This window comes from Tachysurus vachellii, chromosome 1 (assembly GCF_030014155.1).
Source record: "Tachysurus vachellii isolate PV-2020 chromosome 1, HZAU_Pvac_v1, whole genome shotgun sequence".
NCBI classification, from domain to species: Eukaryota; Metazoa; Chordata; class Actinopteri; order Siluriformes; family Bagridae; genus Tachysurus; species Tachysurus vachellii.
The window spans coordinates 20180015-20206608 of record NC_083460.1 but is presented as its reverse complement, the minus strand read 5'-3'; the positions used below and the strand labels follow the sequence as shown (position 1 = coordinate 20206608).

Genomic DNA, 26594 nt, shown 5'->3' with positions numbered 1-26594 from the left:
CAACCATCAGGGGCAGAAAACAAATACGAACTCTGTGACTTTTGATTGTGTGACCCACCATGGATGTTGTGTCCAGACGAGCTGTGTGGCTCGAGTAGTGGGATTTTTCACACATAACACGCATTAGAATTTACACAGAATTATGTAAGTGTTCCCAATAATGTGGACGGTGAGTCTGTATAGATTTTCTGACACCCTCAATGCTTCATGTCATGGATTTGCATTGATTTTTTTTCTCACTGTTTGTTTTTCAGTGAGTCTGAATCCTGCATGGACTGTGCTGGTTCCACAGCGACCCCCTTCAGGTCTGATCTCAGGGCCTCTGCTCTTTTCCGTACTCACTCAGATTCTCATTTGCCTCGGATTTCAGACCCTCACCTTCCTGCTGGTGCGCAACCAGGACTGGTACGAGCAGTGGACACCTGAGTCAGAGTGAGTCGCTTTCTCTTGCCCATTACTCAGACATCAGAATCGTCTAAGATAATATGAGCTGCCTTTAAAACATGACTTATGGTTTATTAACTTTTACCTTCTTTGTTTTTCAGTGCCTGCAATACCTCCTCCCACAGCAATCTCTCCCTTAACTCCACGGTGGCTGATGACCACAACATCCAAAACTATGAGAACACGTCCCTATTCTATGTCTCTTCCTTTCAGTACCTCATCGTTGCCATCGTTTTTTCCAAAGGCAAACCATTCCGTCAGCCCAGTTATAAAAACTGTAAGTCTTCATACGTACGTACAGAAAATACCGTTCCGCACTGCACGTAATACTGGAACTATATTTCAGACTGGGTACCTGTCGTTTGTCAAAAGACAAAGGTACAAGTTCAATCCAAGCTCTTCTTGTTAGACGTAATGGTGTCGTTGTACTACAAAACTCTCCTTATTGTACTCTCCTTATTGTACTTACTAAAGATTCTGAGTGTCTCGCAAGTTGGTAGAAAATAAACTGGTACCAAAGGTTCTGAAATGTGCAGTGAGAAAAAAATAGCAGAGAATAGAGTCAGTAGGAACTTCTCTATAGAAGGTCCAAATACACAGATGGCTAGGTGGACAAAATGAAGGTAAAAGCTCAAAGACGGAAGTAAAGGCCCTCGACCCTCCTTGCTCCAGGGGCGCTGTATCATAGCTGCCCCTGCACTCTGACCCCAACCTCCTCAGTTGGGGCATATAAAGAAAAGAATTCCACTGTGCTGTAATGTATATGTGGCGATAATAAAGGTTTCTTCTTCTTCTTCGTCTTCTTCTTCTTCTTCTTCTCATGAGGATGAAGACTTATAAAGACTCCAAAGCTCTCATATATGGATCTTGTAGCCAAACTGGATCAGGGGGTCTGATAAATGTTCTAAAAGGGCAGTGATCCATGCACATGATTTGAAGTCAAAGGTTACATAAAATCTGTTCGTATCCAGTTTGCCAAGAGGACCATTGTGTTTTTCAGTGCATATTTGTATTTCACTGACCGATGGTCTTCTGTAATGGTAATAACGATTTGTCTTCCTGTATTTGCAGGGCTCTTTGTGGTGTCTGTTCTCGGCCTCTACATATTTCTGTTAGTCATCCTGCTCTTCCCAATCGCTGATATCGATCATGGTTTAGAGGTACGTCTGGTTGCTTGTTTCTAACACTCAGCATAGAGGGTTTGCGTGTGTGTCTGTACATTTTAATAATATTTCAATGGTGTTTAGTTAACCGTAAACTACCCTGATGGTTCGTACACCAGAGATCAGCCGTAACATTAAACCCAATGACTGGTGAAGTGATAAAATTGATAATTTTTTTTTTACACTGACGCCTGTACATGTGTGGGACAGATAAAGCAGCAAGTGAACAATCAGTTCTCGAAGATGTTTTTTGTAAGCAGGAAAAATGCGATGGATAGATAAACGGATCAGTGTGTCTCCAAAACGGCAGGTCTTATGGGGCGTTCCTGGCATGCGGTGGTTAGCAGATACTGAAAGTGGTATGAGGAAGGTGACTCAATGTCATAGTTGCCTAAGGTACTAATTGAATGCAGGCTCTGATAGAAAGGTGTCAGAAAACACACAGTGCATCACAGCTTGTTATGTAGCTTTAGACTGGCAGGATTGCTCACACTGACCCCTGTACACCGCTTAAAGCTTTTACAATGGAGCAATGGAAGGAGGTGGTCTGGTCTGATGAAACACATTTCTTGTACACCTTGTAGACAGCTGGGTGTGTCACTTACCTGAGGAAGGAATGGCACCAGAAGGCAGTGTGTTGCTCTCTCTGTGCAATGTTCTGCAGAGAATCCTTGGGTCCTGGCATTTACGTGACATATATCACCTACCTGAACATCGGTACACGACAATACACCAGGAGTGGCGCTTTTCAGCGGGATTATTAATCCTTTCATGCTACAGAGATTTTTCAGAGGAAAATGACAACCTGAGTTCAAGGTTTTATGCTGGCCTCCAATCCGATCAAGCAACTGTGGGACGTTCTTGACAAACCAATCCACTCCATGTAGACCTATTGCTTTTAACACAAGACATTTAAGACAAGACATTTTAACACAAGATTTTGTTTCATTTGCAAGGAGGAATTGCTTTCATAGGTGAGACAGCAGTGACCGCAGTAAGTTGCAATAGTCCAGTCTTGAGCTGATGAGTAGCTCTACCTGAGTACCTGAGCAGCCATTGTGGACAAAAATCCTTCAAATATTGCAGAGAAGAATCTGACATGAGCGTTTCTCATTAGCAACATGCGAGGAAAAGGAGTTGAGTATCCATGGTTACCCCAAGGTTGTGAGCTGTGACCTGAAGGGGATATCAGAACGTTACGCAGGGATATTGCAACATTGGGATGAATCACTTGGGATGATCAGCAGCAGTTCAGTTTTGCTGGGATTGAGCTTCAACCGATGAGCCGTCATCCACAATGATATACATGTCTGCCAGACATGCTGAGATCCGAACAGAAGATGTGGTATCTGAGGGCGGCAAGGAGAAGATAAGTTGAATATCATCAGCATAGCAGTGTTATGAGAATCTGTGTGAGGAAATAACTTCACCAAGAGAGTGACAATACAAAGAGGAAAGGAGAGGACCAAGTACTGAGCCCTGTGGGACACCAGTGGAGAGTCTGCATGGAGCAGATGTCACTTCCCTCCATATTACCTAATATGAGTGACCTTCCAGGTAGGAAACCATTCCCACGCTGATCCACAAATGGGTGGACAAGAGAGTTGACCGTATCAAACTCTACTGAAAGGTTGGGGAGGATGAGGACAGATGAAGCTTGGCTGAAAAGGACTGTCTCTGTCGAATGTGCTGCTTTAAAGCCAGACTGATTGGGATTTTGCAGGTTGTTCTGTGAGAGATAGACAGACCATTGATTTATAGACGTTGCATTCAAGAAATTTTGAAAGAAAATAAAAAAGTGATTCCCGGTCTGTAGTTAGCTGAGGGTTGAGTAGAGAAGAGAAGATGCAGTGCTGACAAGGGTCCTGTGCCGAAGATTCAAGCTGTCCCTTGTAGAAGGAAGTCCTGGCAGAACTCACATCTGAAGAGAACTTAGCCAGGAGTGTACAGTATGAGGCAAGATCTGCATCAAGTTGTGATTTCTTCCACTTTCTCTCTGATGAACCTGGCTTACTTTGATTGCTGCACAACACATCTGAAAGCCAAAGAGCAGAACAAGAAGTCTTCTTGGGTTTAGTGGACAGAGGGCAGAGAAAATCCATGGTTGAGGAAAGAGAGGAGAGGAAAGTGTCTGTGAGTCCAAGGGTAGTGAGGAAAAGGAGCCAGGATCAAGAAGAGATAAGAGTGTCAGAAGCTACCGAAGAAGGAGAAACAGAATGGAGGTTGTGGCGGGTAAGAAAGAGATGTTGAACATCAGTTTTAGGAAGGATAGGGAGAGTAACGGTGAAGGGTACCAGGTGATGATCAGAGAAGTAAAGTGGGGTAGCGGTCATGTCTGTAGCTGGAGAAGGACGGGTAAAAACCAGGTCCAGGACATTTTGCTCCCTTGTATGTTTGGAGGCAGCTGTTGAGCGTCAGGGCAGAATGAGTGCAGAAGAGTCAGGAGGGAAGATTTAGGAGACCAGGAGGGTGGTAGATAACAATGATGACAAGGTTGATTGGAGAGGTAACTGAAATGGCATGAAATTCAAAAGGGGAGGTTAAATGAGACAAGAGGAGAGGTGTAAAACACCATCTCCTTGACAACAGTAGACCTGTACGACCACCCCTGCCTGTTTCTTGTGCTGAATTAGAGAAAGCATTCTCAAGAGGCTAGAGCAGTTGGTTTAGCAATGTTCTGTGGATATCCAGGTCTCAGTTAGTGCCAGAAAAAAGGAAGGCGTAGTGGGAGGTTAGAGCCAAGAAAAATACGATTTCCTTACGTCAGACTGGCAATTCCAGAGCCCACCTACCACCACTGTTTGAGACTGACCTCTGCTCTGTAGACGAGAGCGACTATGGCTGTAAGAGGTGTCTACAGAGATGGGTTTGAGGCACATACTGTATCTGCAGTCAACCAAGAGTGAGATTTAAAATACGGTTTGGTAAAATAGATCAAAGCAGTACTATACACTGTGTGTTAGAGGTTTTGGGGATGACTACAAACCTTGTAAATATAAGGAATGAGTAAAGCCCTGCCCATAAATCACACTTCAAGGGAGACTGAAACTACTCCTGATTAATCAGCTGAGAGAACAACTAAGCAAAGATCTCTAGAACAATTCGAGTTAGAATCCTACAGAAGACAATATATTTAAATAAAGAGTTATTATTTAGATGGGATTTTGGTGTGAAATATCACAGCACACCTTCAGAGGTCTTGTGGAGTCCACATGTTTTGTTATGTTATGTCTGATTGGTGTAAATACACTTGTAAAAACAAGTGCAGTGTCTAGCCCAGTTTGTCATTGTCTGTCGTCCGTCCAGACTTTGGAGTATGTTCGATAACTTCATGTTTAAAAGTCGTCATATGATGTAATATGACTGATGAAATCCAAACAACAGTTCTGTGTCATTTACTCTTGCAGATTGTGTGTGTTCCTTTCTCCTGGCGCATCACCGTATTGATTATAATCCTGATTAATGCTGCCGTGTCTGTCTTTGTGGAGGTAAGTGGACAAATGTCCATCAGCTATTTTATGGTTATTCCTTTTGTAACTAGCCTGTTTAGTCAGCAGGGTAGCAAGAATGCAGCTCACAATTCATATTGGAACTTTTCTTTCATATCTGCTGTTATGTCATGTTAATTAAGCTCATTTTGGTTTTTCTTGTTTTTTTTTTATTATTATTTATATTATTTTATTTATTTGTTTTAATTCTTAACATATTTTTACATATTTGCAAGTGTGAAGTATGTGGATTGATGCCTTCCTTGAGTGCCATGCCGTACACACTATAATCCTTGTGACCCTTTACATACTGGGTCCTAAAATGTTCTGTGTAGATGTTCAGACTGGAGCCCAATGAAAACCTCAGTATCATAAATGTCATGCACAAAAAAAAAAAAAACAGACAACTAATTTTACAGTTGCAGCAGTGGTATTCATCCTGCCCTATAATCACTTCCTTTTTCAGATCCCTTTGATTGCCTTTGAATCTTAAAAGCTTTGAGTTCCATGCTTTTCCTCTCAGTCGAGTTTCTGAGGAAACTTTACTGTAAGCTTTAACAGGCAGCTTAGAGCTGTAGGACAGACTAATCACTGCAGGTGACGCCGTCTCGTTCTCTGGCAGATGAAAATATTTTTTAACTAATAATCACTGTGTCCAATCACGTCTTTAGAGACCTCAGTTGTATAGATTTTGCCATTTTTCACCTCCTTGAGGAACTCTTTACTCTCTTTCTCTCACCACTAACTCACAGCCTGAAATCACTCCCTTCTCAGTAGGTCTTATCTAATTTGCTACTGTTGCTGTAGCAGTTGAAATCTTATGAAAGCGATGTGATCAGTAGCTCTCTTAATTCTTTCCGCCCCACTACGATATTCCATAGACCATCGTCCTTGACGTCGTCTTATGGAAGCTTGTGTTCAGCCGAGACAAGCAGGGCAGCTATGGTGTCCCCCCTGCCACCCCGCCACCACAGGTTGGGAAATCACACTTCTGTTCACCGTTACTTCTTCACTTGCTACTGTAACATCCGCCTTTCCCTCTGTCTGTGTGTCTCGCTCTCTCTTCGTCTGTGTCTCTGTTTCACTCTGTCTTTTTGTCAATTCAATTCACTTTAGTTCAATTCAAATGTGCTTTATTGGCATGACAAATTGTACACTGTATTTGTAAAAAATTTATAAGGGCACAGAATAAAAGCTGCACAGAAAACAAATATGAGATAAAGTGCAGAATACAAAACAAACCATCCAGTCAACCCACCCCCTCGATCTGTCCATCTGTCTGTCTGTCCTCCTGTCTGTTTCTCACTTTATCAGTCTGTCTGTGTCTTTTTTGTATGTATGTCTCTCTCTGTCCTCTCTCGATCACTCTGTCTACCTTTCTGTCTTTTTGCATGTATTTCTCTCTCTATCATTCTGTCTATCTGTCTTTTTATATTTCTCTCTCTGTCTAACTCTCATTCTCTCTCTCTCTCTCTCTCTCTCTCTCTCTCTCTCTCTCTCTCACACACTCTCTCTCTCTCTCTATTAAACGCCCTCTCGTCACTGCCATGTCTGTAGCCCTGTCTTAATGTTTAACTTGTGCATGTTCCACTATGATCTCTCTGGATGCTACTTTGCTGCCACCTAGTGGCCCTGCTCTGTTATCAGTGTTCTTATGATCCAAATGTTCCTGATCTCTTTAATTATCTCGAATAATCCTGTTTACTTTAATTGTGCAGCATACAACATCTGGAACCATTTTAACATCTGAGATCATTTTTATAAGTCAGAGTGTGAGTCAGAGTTTATGACTGATTGATTTGTCCCAGAGAATCATCAGTTTGGCTTTAACTATAGAATAAAGGACCAGCTTAAAGGATTTTAAGATTTTAAGACCAGCTCATAGATTTTGCTTCTATGTTGGAATGTGACCCACTGGTTGTTTTAGTGATCAGACGAATAACACAAGTGAGTAGATTTTAGAAGGTTATTTCTTTCATCATCATGTCCCACAGTCCCATCTCAGGCATGACTGATGTCTTTTAATAAAAAGCATACGAAAATGTTTTCATTGTTTCTCTTCCTTCCCCTTGTCTTGTCTTGTGTTTGTTTTTTCTTTTCTTCATGTTTTTGTGTGCAGGAAGGAATAGACCTTTGTGCATCCAGGTTCTTCTCGTGGCTGTGTTGCCGGCGTAGACGAGTCCCCAAAGCTCGCTATATGCATCTGGCCCAGGAGCTCAGTGTGGATCCAGACTGGCCTCCCAAACCCAAAACCACCACAGAAGCCAAACCTTCACCTCAGTCAGAAAATGGCTCTTACCAAATCATGTCTGCTTCCTAGCATACCCTCCACCACCACCCCTCCACCCCATCACCTCTCACCCCTTCAGATGCTCTCGTATTGTTGATCGTAACGTCAGAGAGGAAAATGCGTTTTGTCACCATAAGGACTTTTGTTTTGTAATAACTAAGGCACAGACATTATTCTCTCTACAGAAGATTCGTAAGCAAGGTTTATTCTTATCGATCTTGTTTACGCCACAGGCTGGGAACTGTGGATACTCCATGCAAGGACCACACCATCTACAGCCATTATTTTTTACCGTCAGATTCGCTTTGTACTCAGACCGAATTCTAGGAGCCATGGCTGCTGGACTCCTGACAGAAACGACATTTCTTTATGGCTGCGCTGTTCGCTTAGCCACAAGTATCTTAATAAAACCGGGCTGCGTACATCAGCTACTCGTTTGCGGAGCCGACCGACGTCGTAACAGCTTCAAGCAGACAGTATTCGCCACCAGTCATTTCAAAAAGAAAGAAGAATCTATATGTAACGTTCTTTTTGTATTTCTTCCCATGGAAGAATAGAGTCACGATTAAGCAGCCGCAGGCCAAAGGAATGGCGCGCAGCTTTGAGCGTCATTGAGCAAAAGCCAGTCTGGGAGAAACTTGGCTCTTCAACGCATACGATTTCTATTCAGAATCTCCGAACATAACAGCAGCATTCAGTCAGTCAGCCAGCCATCCGACACCGATAAAGGATGACTCCTGTGTAAGATGTCAAGGCCATTTAATCCAATATATTAGTCTCCGGTGATCTCTGAGCTTGTCCTTCATACACTTCAAGCAGGGAAAAAAAAATCTGTCAGTCGTTGTCCAAAAGTATGGATGGAAACGGATATATTAAGATCAGTCATATCAGTCCAGTCGAAGAGTTTGGTCTGATTTACGACCACCACTATGCTACATTTCATCATATTCAAACTCCAACGCGTTACCGCGATCTGTTCAGTCCGCCTCCGTTCCCAGTGGGTCAGACATATCAGATATCAGATAAGAATTTTGCATCATGTCCTTTCTGCAAGCGCAGATTCACATTCAGCATTATAATGTTTTGATGAATTAAATGAAACGCTGCTTTTTAACACTTAACGATGTAACGTAGTGACGATGAGATCGATGGTGTGTTTTCCCTGAGGAACAGAATTCTGCTTTTTTCTTTTGTATTTCCCTCCTCCGGTTTCCACCCAGATTATGACTCTTACCAGCAGTTTGATATTTTGTAAAGGAACTAAAATGCCTGAAGTTATTAGCGGTGATTAGATTAGAAAGCTTCAGATTCACTTGGATGCTAACGCATGTAAGAAAGCACAGAATCAACAAGTTCAGTCTTTTTAATTAATGAGAGATTTTAATATCCATACTTTTTTCCTATGCTTCGTCTCCGGTGTTTATGTCGACTATGTCTGTTTATTTATGCTTACTCATAAAGTATATATGTGTGTGTGTTTTCCTTGATTGTGGATTTTTTTTGTTTGTTTGTTTTTTCAGCATAAGGGCTAAAGCTTTACAAATTTTGTTCATTCCTATTTTTGGTACTGTTTGGAATCCTGTGCGAGTTTCTCTGTGATTGTAATTGTAACGTCTGCTCCGGCCTCGTCGTCCTCGGTGTAAACGTGATCATGGCCGTTTCTGCAAAGAAGGATCGATATTTATTGTACTGTAACGTGTCGGGGTCGACAGGACTAACGATCAGCGCCGAGTCTAAACGCATCCGTGTTCTTACGTTATTTAATGCACGTGTGACCCTAAAAAAGATGCGTATGTAAATTCCGGGGAAAGAAAAAAAAACGCACGCGATCTGAAAATCCGACTCGGATCGTCCCGCGCTGGATTCGGCACACAGGACGGGGGCTCGTGTGCGGATTGAGGGAAATGTTAAATTATTTTTGATTTTATTGTCTGTCATTTCTATTTAAATCAGTGTATATACAGTACAAGGCTGTTTGTGCGTGTGTTTGTGTGTGTGCGCGTAGAGCACTTGTTTGTCGTCGTCGTGTCCCCCCCCGCGGAGGCGAGCTAACAGACATGTAACTAACATGGAGGACGTCATGTTTATAATCCTGCACCTTATTACGCAGCTCAAACGTTCCGACTTTCATAAGCGCTCATACTGTATGTACGGAATTATAATTCCTTTAAACGCCGTTTCGGTCAGCCGCGTGCCGACGTGCACCGCATCCTAATAAAGGTACATAAAATTAGCCGTGTGTCAGACATCAGACAGCGAGGAGGGTTTCTGTGTTCAGGGTTTTATCTAACACGTAAATCTAAACGGAGCCACAATCGATTGTTTAACGCTTTATTTCAGATTCTAAATGCTTCAGATGGACAACATGCAGAAGTCATTAAATCACTTACAACAAATTTAAATCAGTAAATCTGCAGTAGATGTCTGATGTACGCTTTACTCCAAACGCCATCAAGTCTTTTCTTTACCCGTGGATGTAAAATTATTATTATTATTATTATTATTATTATTAATGATGATTTCATTTCCTCAGGGAAATATGCTCAGATTGTTCTGAATAAAAGCTTGACACTGAATAAATAAATGAAATGCTGTGTGTCAGCATCCTGAGTATCTTCTGTGTCTAAACACTGATGTGGAAACAATCACAGTGAATTTATTCCTTTTTTTTTTTTTTTTTTTGCATTTTTTTTTTTGCATTTAAAAAAAAACGATCTGCTACTTATTTTGCTCTTGATTGTTTTTGGAATTGATTAAAGAGCGAATGTTTTTCTAAACATTATTGCACTGTCTGTCTAATTGTTCCAGCACTAAACATGTGACAAGCACGTGACCTGAGTGACATTACTGCTAATGCAGGAAAAAAGTTTTTATATAGTTCTTGTGTATCCGTGTCTCATGTGTCCATGTACACGTGTGTCACTCTCTCTCTCTGTGTCTCTCCGATCTTTCTCTCTCTCTCTCCCTCTCTTTGTCTGTCTGTCTGTCTGTCTCTCTCTCTTCCCTCTTTGTCTGTCTCTCTCCCCCTCTCTTTGTCTCTCTCTCCCCCTCTCTCTGTCTGTCTCCCCCCGCTCTCTGTCTGTCTCCCCCCGCTCTCTCTTTGTCTGTCTCTCTCTCCCCTCTTTCTCTGTCTCTCTCTGTCTCTCTCTCTGTCTCTGTCTGCCCCCCCCCCCCCCCGTGTCTCTATCCCTTTCTTTTTATTCACTGAGCCTTATTGACATGCTTACCAATGCTTACAGGTTTTATGATCAGTACATGTACACTGACAGCACGTGACTCTCTCTAGAGCGACGTACAAAAGAGCTTTTAAGTCTCTATTGTTGAATACATTAATTCTGGGTCACTAGGATACAGACTTAAGATACCATGAGACCAGGGGCGGTCTCAGACCCCCTGTCTGTGATCTCAGCCACTTTAAAACTAAAAGTATAACTTTTACTTTCATAAATAAACAATAAAAAGTACGTTAAAATGCAGGACATGTCGTAGAAGGGAAAGAAAATTATTTATCACTTTGATCCATGAGCGATTTTTTTACTTTGCTTTTACGTGCGTGCGTTGTAGTCTTTCAAAAGTGCGTCATCAGCTGTCTGCTTTATTTGAACGGAGAAGCACAGGTACGCGCAGCGTGCACGCGCAGTCAGAGCTGATGGCATTTATCTATAACGTTAATCGGCGGAAAGCCGCAAAGACGGCAACCAAAAGCAGTGAAATTTCACTATTCCTATTACCAGAGTTTATAGCACAAACAAAATATTAATGCTAACAATCCATTCAATACTAAATAAAAATAACATTTATTGATTTGGTCTTTGTCTTGTGAATATTTTTTTATTAACTATGCTTCCATAAATTTAAAATAGGATTATTCAAGATCTGATTTATTAAGAACGGCGTGAGCTATTGTTTTTGGTAATTAATCAAATATTTGACCGTTAAAATATACTGATATCATCATTTACGTAGCAATACAGATAAATGTCTATACATGTACTAAAACTTATGTCCTGAATGTATTTATTTATGTAAAGCTGCTTTTGTGACGGTGTCCACGTTTCTTTAAACAAATAAATCCAGTATAAATACATTTATCCCCCTTATGATGTTATATATACTAGGACACAATTATATGTTTCTAAAAAGCCAGATGAGAGACAGCTGTCGGAACTCAGAGCCCGCCTCCAAGTGGACATATCGCAGGGTGAACCACACTTTTAGACTTTTAGCCGAATATTAACTATTTAAACTAAACTTTACTGATAACACTATAATTGATACAAATAAAACAATGAGAAGACTTTCCAGACCTGGATAAGAATGAGCAAACTTCTTTATTGCAGCTAACCAACCAACAATTCCATTGAGCTCAAGGAAAAATTTCTAAGTCAAAAGCAATCAAATGAAAAACCCAAGCAAGCATCCCCATGCAACCCAAAAAGTTTGAACACAAAAAGCAAGCCCGCAAGCCCTCTCCCCAGGAAATCTCCTCAATATATACCCTGGCACCTCTATGTGCCTTGTATACATTCAGGTAATTCCTCCTTATTTCGTAATTTACATGACCTTTCTAAAGTCCCCTTACTTTGCAGAATACACAATAAGACTTCCCCTTAGTTCCCACCTTGTTTCCGACCTACTTCTGCATTGTTAGTAAAAAACATGCTTCGTTGTTAAAAATGTGCTCCAGATATCTTCTTGTCACTCCTTATTCTTGAGTTATTTGCCACTCAATCATCCATAACACAGACCTCTTGTGGATTAATCCTCTTTTACAACTACAATGAGTAAGTTTCCTTATTTCATTTCTTGCTATTCTATACTGTATATGATTTCTACTGATTATATAATTGATTGATTATATGTTATCTAGATGAGTTTGAATTATGATAAAAGTTCTTGATTATATTGGTTATGTTGTATTGCTGTTTTTGCTTAGCCCTTGCTGTTATAATGTTATAAAGTGGAGTTCTATGTTGACTCCTTAAGCTTACTAAACCTATGAACTTTGTTATGATCTCAGTCATGCATATTTTAAGCCTTAGTTTCTCTATTTCTACTAAAGGTCAGGTTCCCCATTTCCCTTAGATCCTCAGAGTCTCAGCTGAAAGCACTGAGTCTGGTTACATTTACTACGTTTATGATTACAATAACCATCTTTTCTTGTTTACACTTTGACTCAGGTGTGGCTATTTATATGTTAGTCATATAGAGGTTCTTGTCCTAGGACAACATGCTTTCTCATTACAGAGTAACACTAGGTGTTCCTTTTGTTTCATCATGTGCCGGAATAAAAGATCTTGGTGTGATTATTGACTTCTGGTTTCTCATTTGAATATCATGAGTACTCTTACTTAATACTCTCTAATATAATACTGCCTGATCCATCCTGATGCCCTGGTTCCGTTTGAAGTCTAATGAACTTGGAGGTGCTCACTGCTGCTCAGGATGGACCATGTGGGCAACCTGGAGATAACTGGAACTGTTGTAGATAGAAACACTTAGAGAGGAGACCATGACACTCATGCTCATATGTTTCTCAAAAGATCCTGGATACACAATCTAGTTCAAAAATTATATTCTTTATTTCTGAAACTGGATACATATACATGCCCATAAAAAATGTTGTTCAGCGTCACCTATTAATATGTTTAAGTTACTACATTCATGTCACCATCACACAGCTTCATTTGCATACTGTTTATCTGTTTGTGTGTACAGTTGTCACACAATCAGCACACCTCGGCTGTGACTCAGTTAAAAGTGACCCCAGCTAACTTTACTTTTTGCTTGTTTTTGCTCCTCATAAATGTGCCCAAACTACACATTAACCCAAGCACCGGCTTCAAAAAGAGTCCACTTTCTACAACCTTTGATCTGGGACCCAAACTGTGGAGGCTGGAGTAAGAAATCTCTGGAATGTTCTCTCAGAAACAGCACTGGAAAATTATTCTTATTAAACTTTTATGTAAAATGTTACTGATTACAGACATTAATCATCTCATTGGTCCATTAGCTCTTTATAGGGGAACGTGTTGACAGCGACGAGACCTGACGTCCATCTCCTACGTATCAAATCCACCAGCGTATCTGTTTGGTTTCACTGTTTAAATATTGATATTTACTTAATCTGAGATAAACCATAGAGTATTTTAAAATTCTGGAGATTATAGAACTAAATCTTCATGCTGTTACTGATTGCTTTGGAACTTTCGCCACGTTCGAGAGTCGTGAAAACATTTGCAGGTTTACAGCCTCGTTATACAATGATATGTGTCCTTGACTGGAAAGTTCCACTGCTTATGTGAGCTGTTAAAAAAAGTCTGATAGCCAAATATAGTGTGTTAAAGGTACATCGATCCCTCCCAGAAATGCTTTTTTCTTAGATGGAATCAGGAAAAGGAGGAATTTCACTGGAAATGGTTGTGTATACATTCATCTATCAATCGTGACATTGTACTTGTCATGCTGAGTAATGGGCAGAGGTTGATAGCAGGCTGTTGATTGGACGTACCAAACCTATAAATAGCGGAGCTTCTGGTCCGATCTCTAGAACATTGTGAAAAAATTTTCTGGATCATTTTGCTGAAGGAAAAATAAACATGAGCGGATGTCCATTTCTAGCTAAAGCTCATCAGTACGTATACATTTTTTTTCCTAACCTATTATTTAATTTTTAAAAGAAAATCACAATTGTCTTTGTGTCATATTTTTCGTAACCACGTACGTGTTTTTTTTATTTTCAAAATTAGTTTTAAAACCGATCCTGAAAAGGAAGAGGATGAGGATGAGGATTCTCAAAAAGGCACCAACAAAGACACCAGTGGGGGAATCGTTTATGGAGAATACCTGCAGGTAAATTCAGCTCAGTTTGTACAACGTTCTTCAGATCTTCAACATTTATTTCAGTTCACGGATGTTTCCACCTCTCTTTTAGCTGGATAAGATTATTAACGCTCAGAAACTGCAGAGCGAACTGAGCGGCAACAAAATCCACGATGAGCATCTGTTCATAGTGACCCACCAATGTAACCCCATACATTACTTTTATTTATTCATTTTACTTTTTCATAAATTCTCCTTCCCTTTAAGTTTTTATGTTTAATAGATACAATCGAATTGTTCTGTGTTCCAGCTTATGAGTTATGGTTTAAGCAGATCATGTGGGAGCTGGATTCGGTTCGGGAACTGTTCATTCACAATTACGTGAGTCATTCCGACGTTTCAACTCTTACACGTTTAACAAAAACGAAGCGAATTCTCATCAGTTGTGGATTAAATGGAGAAAGGTTTGCTGTCAGGTTCGTGATGAGAGGAACATGCTGAAGGTGGTGAGCCGCATCCACAGGATCACCATGATCTTCAGGCTGCTTGTGGACCAGTTCGCCGTGCTGGAAACCATGACGGCTTTGGATTTCTTCGATTTCAGGTAAAGAGTAGAATTCTGAGAGGACGAATGAAAATGCTTCTATTTTCCATTTGTTTCTAAACAATCTTTATTACAAATGATGGTGAAAATTCAAATTTTGGAAATATTGAAATGAATTTCTAAGTTTTATTTATTTTATTTTTTATATTTATTTTTTTGCTTTAATGACTGTGACTTGAGCTGCCTGGACTCCACAAGTTAAACCCTAAGTGTAAACCCTAATGATCTGTTTTAGATCAGATCCATCAGAGTGTTGTCTGATCACATGCACATTTTTTCTTCCCAAGTTATTTTGTATAATGAATCAGTTGCCATTGATATTGCTATTTTAAAGTAGAAACCTTTTGTATAAGTGGTTTTATATTGTGCATTTATTTCCATGTGTGTAAAACATTTGTGTGTGTGTGTGTGTGTGTGTGTGTGTGCTACAGGCAATATTTGTCATCAGCTTCAGGTTTCCAAAGCCTTCAGTTTCGTCTTCTTGAGAATAAGATCGGAGTTTCTGAGAAACTGAGAGTTCCCTACAACCGCCGTCACTATAGGGACAAGTTCCACGGGCAGGAAAGTGAGGACTTGATCAAAACAGAGCAGGATCCCACGCTGCTGCAGCTTGTAGAGGTATAACGTAACACCAACTTCTCTTTACGTCCAGTTATAAAGGTTTAATAAGTCAGTCCACAATTTATTGACTTATTTATTTAGAAATGGCTGGAGAGAACACCTGGCCTTGAAAGGGATGGCTTCAACTTCTGGGGAAAGCTACAAACAAACATCGACGATGGTTTCAGGATGGAGAAGCAGAAGCTTGAAGCAAGTATTTAATCAATTCCATTTTTTAATTCATGTCATGTTTTGAACAAACATCTCAGATTTTTGCCTTCTCTCACAGAAAATGCCAAATGGCGAGAAAAAGCAAGACTTGTTGGAGGATCTCACGAAGCAGATGGAAGTGTTCACTTATCTGTTTGACTTCAAACATCACGAACATCTCTTAAGCAAAGGTGAACTCCGTTGGTTGCTCTTGTCTTCTTTAATCTGAACTACATTTCTTATCTCAGATTGAGAAGCTGACATACACCTGGAGCATCAGCGTCTTTACATCACAACTAAACATCATGATTCTTTGGTTACAGGAGAACGCCGTCTGTCCTACAGAGCTCTTCAGGGAGCCCTAATGATCTACTTTTACAGGTCAGAGAATCACAAGCGAAAAACGTATTCCTGTCATCAATGTTGGTGTTTTCATTGATGTTGTGGTTATGCATGGAAAGAATATGCTTCACGGATGTTAACCAGACTGTTCTCTTGGTTCCCCTTGCAGAGAGGAGCCTCGCTTTCAGGTTCCTTTCCAGCTTCTGACCTACCTGATGGAGGTTGATACACTTATGACTAAATGGAGATGTAAGTCTAGAACTTCTGGAAAGTTTCTAACGTGTGCCATGTAGTTTGGAACGTAGTCTCTTCATTTAACCTTCATGTTAGCTGTCAGAAAGTTAACAAGCACCAACCTTTGTCATCAGATAACCACGTGTGCATGGTGCACAGAATGATTGGCAATAAAGCGGGCACCGGTGGCTCTTCAGGTTACCATTACCTGCGTTCTACTGTCAGGTGAATACGATCCACTGATACTCCATGTCCAAAACCCTCCTAAGTAACGTGTCAAATAGCATAGAGCATCGTATAGAAAGAACAGTAGATCCTAAAGGGAAAGATTGATGATGCATTGAGAACCTTTAAAGCTTATTAAATTTCTATTGGAAATGTTTACAATGATTAGCTCATGTTTTAAAGGAGTCTGTCAGGCTAATTCAGGCACATTTCATGCTAGAATGATTGGTATTGACACTTAGCGCACTTCCTTCCATAAATAGTGACCGTTACAAAGTGTTTGTGGATTTGTTCAACCTGGCGACGTACCTGGTCCCACGAAGCTGGGTTCCCAAACTGAACCCCACCATATACAAGTTTCCTTTCACCGCCGAGTGCAACGACAGCTCATACAGCTCCAGCGGCTCATGCAGCAGTGAGGAAGACTAACCAAATGCTCTGCGCTGGCATGACTGCGACGTACCAATGAAAATAATGCCTGATGATTTTTAATTTTTTTACTGATTTGTGCACTTTGTGTACCTTTCATCAGAATCGCTTAACTGGAATTTGTTAACTAGAAATCATTACGGCAATCTGATAGTTGTAATATTGTATACGTTATTTATTAGCTCAGGCATGTTACACAATAATATTATTTACCCCTGGCTGCCATTTTAAAAGAACTACATGCTACCAGGCGATTTTTTTGTAAATATGTATTTTGTGCATTAGAAAAATCATGTACATTTTTAATAGAAATGTTAATTTTCACTACATGTTTCATGATTTTTAAGAAGTGTGTGATACAGTTAATAAAAGTTTACCTGTGATGGTGGTTTAAAATTTCATAATTTTGCCTCTGGCTTGAAAATCAAGTCAATATCTGCACAAAGTTTGCTCTGAGGAAACAAATGTGCACACAATAGAGTTTACTGACCTTCATCATTGCCCACCATTACTTCGATGGCGGTTCCGGGAACATAAGCGAAAAAACACAAACATTCTTGAGAATAAATCAGTATACAGTATGTTATAATGTTCATTAAGGACTGAATTTGTTCATGTTTTAAATGGTTGTTCAAGCTGCCGATGAACATAATCAATTCTGACCTTGTGCAGATGTTTTTCGGTCATGAAGGCTAAGAACAAACCCACCGGTAGTTAAGCTTAATCTAACACCACAACGCTTAGGCACGACTTGTAGTAGAAAGCAGTGGTTGTAGTTTAGTGTTTAATGCTTTGGTCTTCTGAAGCCTGTGAAGTTAAATCCCAACAATGCCATGCTGCCTCCGGTGGGTCCTTGAGCAAACAGCCGATAATCCTGCCTCAGTTATAAGCTGCTTCGTTTAAAATCGTCAGCCAAATAAGCAAATATAAACATCAACATATGGCACAAACAAAAAGTCTGCTGTATTTTATTGTATAAATTGTTATTATTCAATCCATTCTCTACATCTCTTACTCTCATTTCCCAGGAGATTCAGAGAACAATGCAGGGTACACCCTGGACAGGATGCCAGTCTATCACCGGGCACAAACACTCACACACACAACGGTTATTTTAACTTGTTTACATGCAACTTGGGCTACAACGCTTGACTTTTTACTGGGGAATAAACCAGAGAACCTGGAGGAAACCCTTGGGAATCCAACCAAGAACTCTGGAGGGGTGAGGCAAACAGGTGCACCTCCAAGCCACCGTGCCATCCAATAATAATCATATATAGAAGAAGAAGAAGAAGAAAAAAATTAAAATATTTTTTTAAAGAACCATATTACCTTGATTCAAAGATTCCCATTTGGAATCCCAAACTAAATCTTTTTATAGTTCTTTCTATATATAAAGGAAGTAATAGAACTGTTTAAGTTTCTATACAGCAGCATTTCTTTTAAGACAGGATGACACAATGCCATGAAGACACCAAAGAAACCCACACACCACCTTAGGACTGGTAGGACGATAGTACAGTAGATGACCTCCACACTCATGCCGCTGGAAGAAGCCATTAGAAGTCAATTTAATTTAGTCGTGGACTAATGGTTAGACAGTTTGACTCCTAACCCTAAGGTTGTGCGTTCGAGTCTCGGGCCAGCAATACCACGACATTTAAGAATAAATATTTGTAAAATAAAAAGGTTCAAAGGTCAAAGTTTTTTGTGTGTGGAAAACTTCATGCTAAAATCACGTATCTTGTACTGACCCTGTCCCTGGCAGGACCTTTCATGCCTCTAGATGTTTGCTTAATCTTTTGCACACAGAAGTACTTTCTCTATCAGTGACATTGAACTCGATCTTTTATCTCTTATCTTTCACACAGGCTCCGTTATTACTACTAATATGAGATCACTATCTAATGCACATTTTTGCATCTAAATCCTTGTTATTCACCTTATTATAAAGCTCATTTGGATTTCACTAAATACCCTCTGGAAATGTGTTTATCCTTGGAGCACTGGCATTCAATAATGTTAACAGTGTTCATGACTTTTTGTCAATATTGTGCAATAGACAATATTGTGCAATGTGCCTCGCTCTCCATGTATTCAGCCATATGTCCAATGTAACCTGAGGTCAGGAGCTGGCACATGCAAGTACAAGAAATCTATTGTGTAAATTACAAAGAAAACAACCAAAAATGGTGAAAAAAAGATCGATCGACATGAACTACGGATACAGAGACACAAAAAGAATGAGACAGACAGAATCTGTAACTTAAAAAGGAAACGAGTGTGAGTGATCACATCATGTGACGAGCTCATGTGATGCCCAGGGGCTGATGGGTAGTGTGCTTCCACGCCATGTGGTGCTGCCATAACATGTTGTCGAAGCTAATAAACAAGCAGAGTTCAACACACAGACACACAACTATATTTCACAAACATATACAGCGTCACTTGAAAGTTTGTGAACTCTTTCAACTCTTGTAAACTCTTTAAATTTCTATATTTCTGCCTAAACATGACCCGAAACATCAGATTTTCACACAAGTCCTAAAAGCAGACAAAGTGAAGAAGTCCTAGTCAGACAAATGAGCCAAAAATATTATACTTGGTCATTTCTTTATTTTGGAAAAAGTTCCAATATTAGATATCTGTGAGTGGCAAAAGTATGTGAACCTCTAGGATTAGAAAAAAAAAGTCTGATGTTCATGACGTGTGTTTGTTGAAGTGGATCATGGCAAAATCCAGTGAGAAGGTTGAGGTTACATAAAGGTTATAAAATTTTCTCAAAAGAGTTTGGACTCCACAAATCTATAGTCAGATATAGACAGATTCTCTAGAAATTGAAGAAAGAACCATTTAGACCATTGTCACCCTCCCCAGAAATGTTGAACCAACAAAGATCACTCCAAAAGCAAGATATGTAACCGTCTGTTGGGTCAGAAAGGAACCGAAGGAAAGTTCTAATCAACTAAATGCCTCTTTTACTTTGGTTAATGTTATTGTTCATGAGGCTGCCATCAGGTGAACAACCTTTGGTGTAGAAGGAGAAAGCAAGGGGAAAGGAGGCGAAATCCACTACTCTCCAAAAACAACATTGCTGCCCATGATGTTTGCTAAAGATCTTGTGGACAAGCCAGTGGACTATTGGAGAATTATTTGTGAATGAATAAGGCAAAAATAAAACTTTTTGGTTTAAAATGAGAAGCATTCATTTTGGAGAAAATAATATACTGAATTCCAGCATAAGAACCTTATACAGTACCTTCTGTGAAACATGGTGGTGGTAGTATCGTGCTTTGGGTCTATATTGCTGCATCTGGGCCCGGACACCTTACTATCGTTGATGGAACAATGAATTTAGAATTATACCAGTGATCTAAATGAAAATGGCAAGACATATGACCATGAGCTGAATTTCAATAAAAAATGGGTAGACATACACCAAGACAATGATCACAAGCACCCAAGTTTGTCTACCAAAGAACGATTAAAGAGGAAGAAAGATAATGTTTTAGAACGGCCAAGTCAATGTCCTGTCTTTAATCACCCAGGAAAACCCCAGTGTTGAAACTTTTCTTTTCTGAGGAATGGGATAAAATTCTTCTAAGCTGTTGTGTAGGCCTGATCAACAGTTACTGGACACTTTATTTACAGTTTTTGCTACACAAGGGCTTACAACTGATACTGAAAGTAAAGGTTCACATACTTTTGCAAGTCACAGATCTGTAATGCTGGATCCAAAAATATTATATTATACATATTAAGTATATTAAGTATAATATATAATATTATACTTCTTTATTTAATAATGATTGTTTAATTTATTGATGGGGGTCACGGTGGCTTAGTGGTTAGCATGTTCGCCTCACACCTCCAGGGTCGGGGTTCGATTCCCGCCTCCACCTTGTGTGTGTGGAGTTTGCATGTTCTCCCCGTGCCTCGGGGGTTTCCTCCGGGTACTCCGGTTTCCTCCCTCGGTCCAAAGACATGCATGGTAGGTTGATTGGCATCTCTGGAAAATTGTCCGTAGTGTGTGAGTGAATGAGTGTGTGTGTGTGTGCGCCCTGTGATGGGTTGGCACGCCGTCCAGGATGTATCCTGCCTTGATGCCCGATGACGCCTGAGATAGGCACAGGCTCCCCGTGACCCGAGGTAGTTCGGATAAGCGGTAGAAGATGAATGAATGAATGAATAATTTATTGACTGCACAAACGTCCAGGTCTACTAGTGTTTCTAATAAAGTGGAGATATGTGTGAGTATGGTTTTATGTCTTTAGGCACTTATTTTCTGTGCCACCTTTCCTACACGTCCAATTACAGAAACCCAGAGGAATCAGGACACAGTGGGGGACAACGAGCCATTGCAAGGCACAATCACACACCATTAAGATGTAGTTTAAAGATGATAATCAGCCTACATTGAACAACTAGGTAATTAAAGCCCTCTAGTACAGGGAGAACCCTCAACCCCAGAGGTTATAATAATAATAATAATGATAATAATAATAATAATAATAATAATAATACATTTTTATTTCAGGTTGCCTTTCAGACTCTCAAGGTCACCTTACAAAAATACATTTAAAACACACAGCATAATATAAAACATGCAAATAGACAATGGAATAATAAAATTTAATTAAATTAAAAAAATAAAAAATGAATAATATATAAGGTAATAAAAGAAAATAATGGACAAGTTCAAATATAAAATGCATTTCTAAACGTGTGAGTTTTGAGTCTTGATTTGAAGGTTGTTATAGAGTCTGTACCTCTGATGTCAGCAGAGTGACTGAATACTCTAAGCCCCATGATGGACAGTCGAGGTGATGGTGTGGCTTTTCTCACTGAAGGTCTGAAATCTTCATGATGCAGAATACAATTGGAGCTCGTACAATCTCAGGATGCCTCAAGGATGGGTAGAAAAAAGTGAAGCAAGTGGAGATGAATTAGCATAGCTGCTGTTCATAATGTTAATATTCATAATGTTATTTTTTATTTGTTTTTATTATCCAACCATCATTTCATCCAGATTGAATGTTTAATAATAGTTAATTATTTTGGTTCCACTGACAAATCCAGACAGTGTTTGCAAATAGTCTTCTTTCCACTAGGAGGCAGTGAATATGTATCCGAGGTGTTCATGTGCCCCATATATCGTGCTAATGTGCAATGGAAATCTGGAGCATACTTTCTCAAGGCTGAGCCACTATGCAGAGGAAGTCTGTCTCCCTTGAGTCATCTTGTTAGTTCTTTTAATCTAAAACCTGATTGCCCCCCTCCCGCTTGTATTTCCTGTTATGATCTCCAAATCAGAGCCAGTCAACACAAGTGAGCAGCTGACTGTTAAAAGCCCAGGAGTGCACAATTCTGCCAAAACTATGTTTCAGACAGCAGACGGTTTCCAACAGATTCTTCAGAAAAAGTTCATCATTCTGAGACCCTGCATGTTTCATGAATTTTCATTTTAATGATTATGTGGATATTGGCAATGCCGTGACACTTCTGTGGAAAAGAAACCCACAGTGTTTTGATGCAGTAAAATTAGATTATAAAGATAACGTGCAGTTATAAATCGGTGAAGCGAATGTGGGGAGTTAAGGTCCCGGCTCCTGATGTTAAACACGTTAAAGTTTTCCTGTCTAAGCAGTCATCACCTCCTATCTAAGAATATTAGGATGAACACTGGATCACACCGTATAGATTCCTTCTGCCATATTTGCTGTCTATTATTGTGTATTGCTTTTCTACAGTATGGGCATATGATTAAGTTACACAATGTATACATTGTACACACACACACACACACATACACACACACTCACACACAGTCACACACACATACACACACACACACTCACACACACTCACACACACACACACACACACACACACACTCACACACACTCACACACACACACACACACACACACACACACTGAACACAAGTTCATGGCAATCTTCTTTCTTTCAGTGTTTCTTTGGAAATTGGGCATTTCTGAGGAAGATGACTTAATGGGAATCGCGTTCAACAAAACTAGCTTGTTTATTGCATTCATTTTATTTTATGGATATGTCCAATGTTGTGAAATTTCTCTAGAAAAATGTGCATTAAAGGTTTAAAACTATTGTTTGCCTTTTAACACATTGCAGCTGCAATTTTTCTTATGCTGTGCTCCTGTGAGTAGGACTTGCATATTTGCCAGAGCTCCACAGCTCAGACCAAGGAATTGGAGGCTCGTTCCCAGAGCAGGATAGCGGACGAGTGGGGGGATAAGGGACTTTTCGTTCCTATTTCTTCCCATCTGTTTGGCAGATTGTGGCTAAAGATTATTAGACCCATCATACCTGCTTTTTCTCGCACACACAATACTATACAGTAGCTGCACATTCTCAGTCCTAAATGCAGTGCAAACTCACAGGCTCATAAAGCTTTATGATAGTTTTTTCCATTACACTCTGGCAATTATACCTCACTTTAGCATGCTAAAAGTCTCCAACTGAAAAAAAAAACAAGCTCATCTAGACTCTTAACCTATCTACAATTCACAAGCATGTTCATGCAATTTGTGTTTTGTAAATCAGGACACACTTTTTTCTCTACAGTAAAACTGTTTAACCAGTTAGTCTTCCAGCAGATTTTACTGGTATTTACTTTACTGGTATTTACCTAGTCCTTTCAGCACCATAACAATGTCCTTCCAATTCTCTCTGTGAAGCTGCTTGCAAGTCTCTTACGTAACATTAATGTACACCATTTTAGAATGATTTATTTCATTCGCTTATTCTACTGGGTCTTGGGGAACCTGGAGCCTATCCCAGGAGACTCCAGGAACAAGGCAGGATACATCCTGGACAGGATGCCAGTCTATCACAGGGCACAATCACACACACTACAGGACAATTTAGAGATTCCAAACTGATTGACTTTGGACAGGGTGAGGAAACTGGACACAAACACACATGATTGAGTTCATATATACAATAAAAGGTTTCATTACATTTTTAATCATTGTTTGCAGTTATTCTAGGACTGTGTCACATTGTGGTGCTGATATGATCATATTTGCCACTAAATCTAATATCTTATCTGTTTTTGATTATGTGTTTATTCCACAGAAATCTGAATTTCATTAGATATCTGCAAAGAAAAGAAAGAAAGAAAAAAAGATGATTGCTTTTCCTTTCCACAATATTAACATCCCACAAAGTCTTTCATTTCAGTTCTTAAGAAATTTAAAGTGATCCCATGTGAATCAATCGAAGGCCACTTTATACAATATCCACATTTGGATTGAATAAGATAATATCTTTTAAAATATTGACAGAATATTAGGCAATATTTTATAAAAACGTTAGGAGCTACTGGTGGGATTAACCGTGTAGTGATTTAAATACAAAGAACAATGAGAAACAGAACTGGTAGTCAGTTTGGTTACATAAAATATCACAAGATATCTACACTTTTTATTTTCTGCATGAGCCAGAAACGTACAGAATGTGTACAGTAATGTAATCTAGAAGAGATTAGAGAAAAATTATACTAATAATAACTTCTAGCAACTTAAAATCATGCATGATTGTTATACTAGTCCCACTGGGAGGGATGATTTTAACATTGTAGAATCTAGAAAAAAGTTGCATGGTGACAATAATGTAATGCCTTCAAGTATGTATCATGAAAAGGAAAAGCTAATCGCAGAGTAGCACGTCACTGCAGGTGTCATGTTTCTGGCCTGCCTGTAGGTTGAGGTGATAACATCCACCACCCAGTGAACCAGGCTGTGCTTAGACAGAGGGTTTTCTCATGGGGTTCCTCATGGTAAGGGCCTGGTTTCCAACCCAGCTGTAGGCCAATATGATGATGTATAAATTGTTGATAGCCAATGGCCACAAAGGTTATAAGCCCCCAGCAAGGTGCCACCATATTCTCCTTCCACAATTATGAAGCAGCACACCAGATCCAGGTGAGCTTAACGTTACTCAGGTGCCACAGTTGAAGGTAACTGGTCCAAGTGTGACAATCTGTGTGAAAAATCCTCCAATGTGTTCTGTGAGTGCTGCAGTAGAAACCAAGGCAGAATCTTACAGGCCACAAATAGAACTGATTGCAGAGAATGGAATGATTTAACACTTCTGTGCAATGTAAACAGATTCTGGGGTAGAAGCAGCAGATGTAATCAGCAAGGCCAGTTATCAGCCTGTACATCCACATCTAAAAGAATGTTCTGCAAAGCTCTGGCAGGAAGAACCATGTTTCACAAAGAGTTGATTTGGCATCTGTGACAATACAGCACGTGTAGGTGCACACACCACTCTCCAATGTGTATGTGATGTCTAAACAGTTGTTTGTTCAATTCATTCATTATTATCTTTGTTCAATTTTTCTCTCTCTCTCTGTCAAGCTACTGTATATATGCCACTCCGGAGCTCTCAGTGTTCCGAGTTCCTAGCCTATTTGTTTCCTCTTACGGAGCTACTTCGTCAATCTTGATGTTGGAGTTTTGTCGCCCTGTGGTCACCTTGCCAGGGATTGATCTGCGTGGTCAGCCAGTGTCTCATGGGATTGTTGTGGATGAAGCCGCCCGGAGACTGTCATGTCTTCTTTAAACCAATGTTGTGTCAGTCAGCTGTATGGTCGGGTCTTTATCAGCAATCAGGTCTGTGCTGATCTCAGAGTTTATGATGACCAAGAGTCTGGTTCCTCTTTTAAATTAATTTTAAACTTTAATTATATATATTCATATATTTATTTTTATCCTTATCTTTTCTTCTTCTTCTTCTTCTTCTTCTTCTTCTTATTATTATTATTATTATTATTATATATTTATTTCTTTTTCTCTCTCCTCTGTTTCCATATGTATGTAATGCTGCTTTGAGACAATGGAAATTGTTAAAAGTGCTATACAATAAATTGAATTGAATTGAATTAAACAGTGAGGCTTACTATGGTGGAGCTTTATAAGAATATGGAAAGCACCATCAACCTTGTTCCACAGGGTTACTTCTGTATCTGACCATTATTTGAATTCACCACTATTTTTTAAGGCAGCAGGAACAGCTTGTATTTGCCTTTGGCTTTTAAAGAACTTTATTTTGGCTGCCTGACTAGTTAGCTTCTTGGAACTGCTGAGATATGAAACTGTTTATATGGTGGAACCCAGATAGCTTGGAAAATAACCAATATGAAAAATAAACAATCATTTGACTTTACTAGCAGAATGTAGCTACAGACCTCTAGTACATACAGTCAAAGTACAGAAATGAGGCAAAAACCAAAAATGAGGCATTAGGGGTGTTCCAACACAGGTGTGTTTTCAGCAACCTAGCTAACATTGTAGGCTAGTTCTGACACAAACCTCACAAATGATCTAGATGAAGCGACTAACAGCATAGACACTAGCTTCACTAGCACATTAGACACTGTTGTCCCAATTCGATTAAAAAATGTTAGTGATTAAACAGCTGCACCATGGTACAATAGTCATATCCACACCTTCAAGAATGCAACCCGTAACCTCGAGCAAACGTAGAGAAAAAGTAATCTAGAGGTTTTTAGAATTGGGTACAATGACAGTATGTCCAGCTATAGACAGGCTCTGAAGGCTGCTAGGGCTGAGCACCTGAGCAAACTCATGGAAAATAACCAAACAATTCCCAGGTCCTTATTTAGCACAGTGGCTAGATTAACAAAAATAATCAGATAAAAAAGAGTATTCCATCACAGTTTAGAAGTGAGGACTTAT

General features: G+C 39.7%; 2 protein-coding genes across 3 annotated transcripts in view; both read left to right on the top strand.

Annotated features, from left to right (window-relative positions):
• Window positions 1–10162, top strand: part of atp13a3 (ATPase 13A3) — a 37113-nt gene extending 26951 nt beyond the window's left edge. The window contains exons 29-34 of one of the 2 annotated variants that reach the window (XM_060876293.1): window positions 255–432; window positions 546–721; window positions 1516–1604; window positions 5015–5095; window positions 5977–6069; window positions 7215–10162. In XM_060876293.1, the coding sequence (XP_060732276.1) occupies window positions 255–432; window positions 546–721; window positions 1516–1604; window positions 5015–5095; window positions 5977–6069; window positions 7215–7415 (818 nt within the window). In that variant the 3' untranslated portion in view covers window positions 7416–10162. The remainder of the gene's footprint in view (window positions 1–254; window positions 433–545; window positions 722–1515; window positions 1605–5014; window positions 5096–5976; window positions 6070–7214) is intronic. The other variant, XM_060876302.1, reaches the window with a different exon arrangement.
• Window positions 10163–13867: 3705 nt separating this feature from the next.
• tdo2b (tryptophan 2,3-dioxygenase b) lies at window positions 13868–17239 on the top strand. The gene is made up of 12 exons (XM_060863984.1): window positions 13868–14019; window positions 14135–14237; window positions 14320–14410; window positions 14518–14588; window positions 14684–14811; window positions 15243–15429; window positions 15514–15621; window positions 15701–15812; window positions 15945–16002; window positions 16133–16212; window positions 16332–16422; window positions 16686–17239. The coding sequence occupies exons 1-12, from the start codon at window positions 13985–13987 to the stop codon at window positions 16849–16851; spliced, it is 1230 nt and encodes a 409-aa protein (XP_060719967.1). The 5' UTR covers window positions 13868–13984; the 3' UTR covers window positions 16852–17239.
• Window positions 17240–26594: the final 9355 nt, after the last annotated feature.

Coding starts and splice junctions, on each gene's coding strand:
- tdo2b (XM_060863984.1), top strand. CDS start 13,985: ATGAGCGGATGTCCATTTCTAGCTAAAGCTCATCA. Junction 14,238..14,319: donor TTTATGGAGAATACCTGCAG/GTAAATTCAGCT, acceptor CCTCTCTTTTAG/CTGGATAAGATTATTAACGC. Junction 14,812..15,242: donor TTGGATTTCTTCGATTTCAG/GTAAAGAGTAGA, acceptor TGTGTGCTACAG/GCAATATTTGTCATCAGCTT.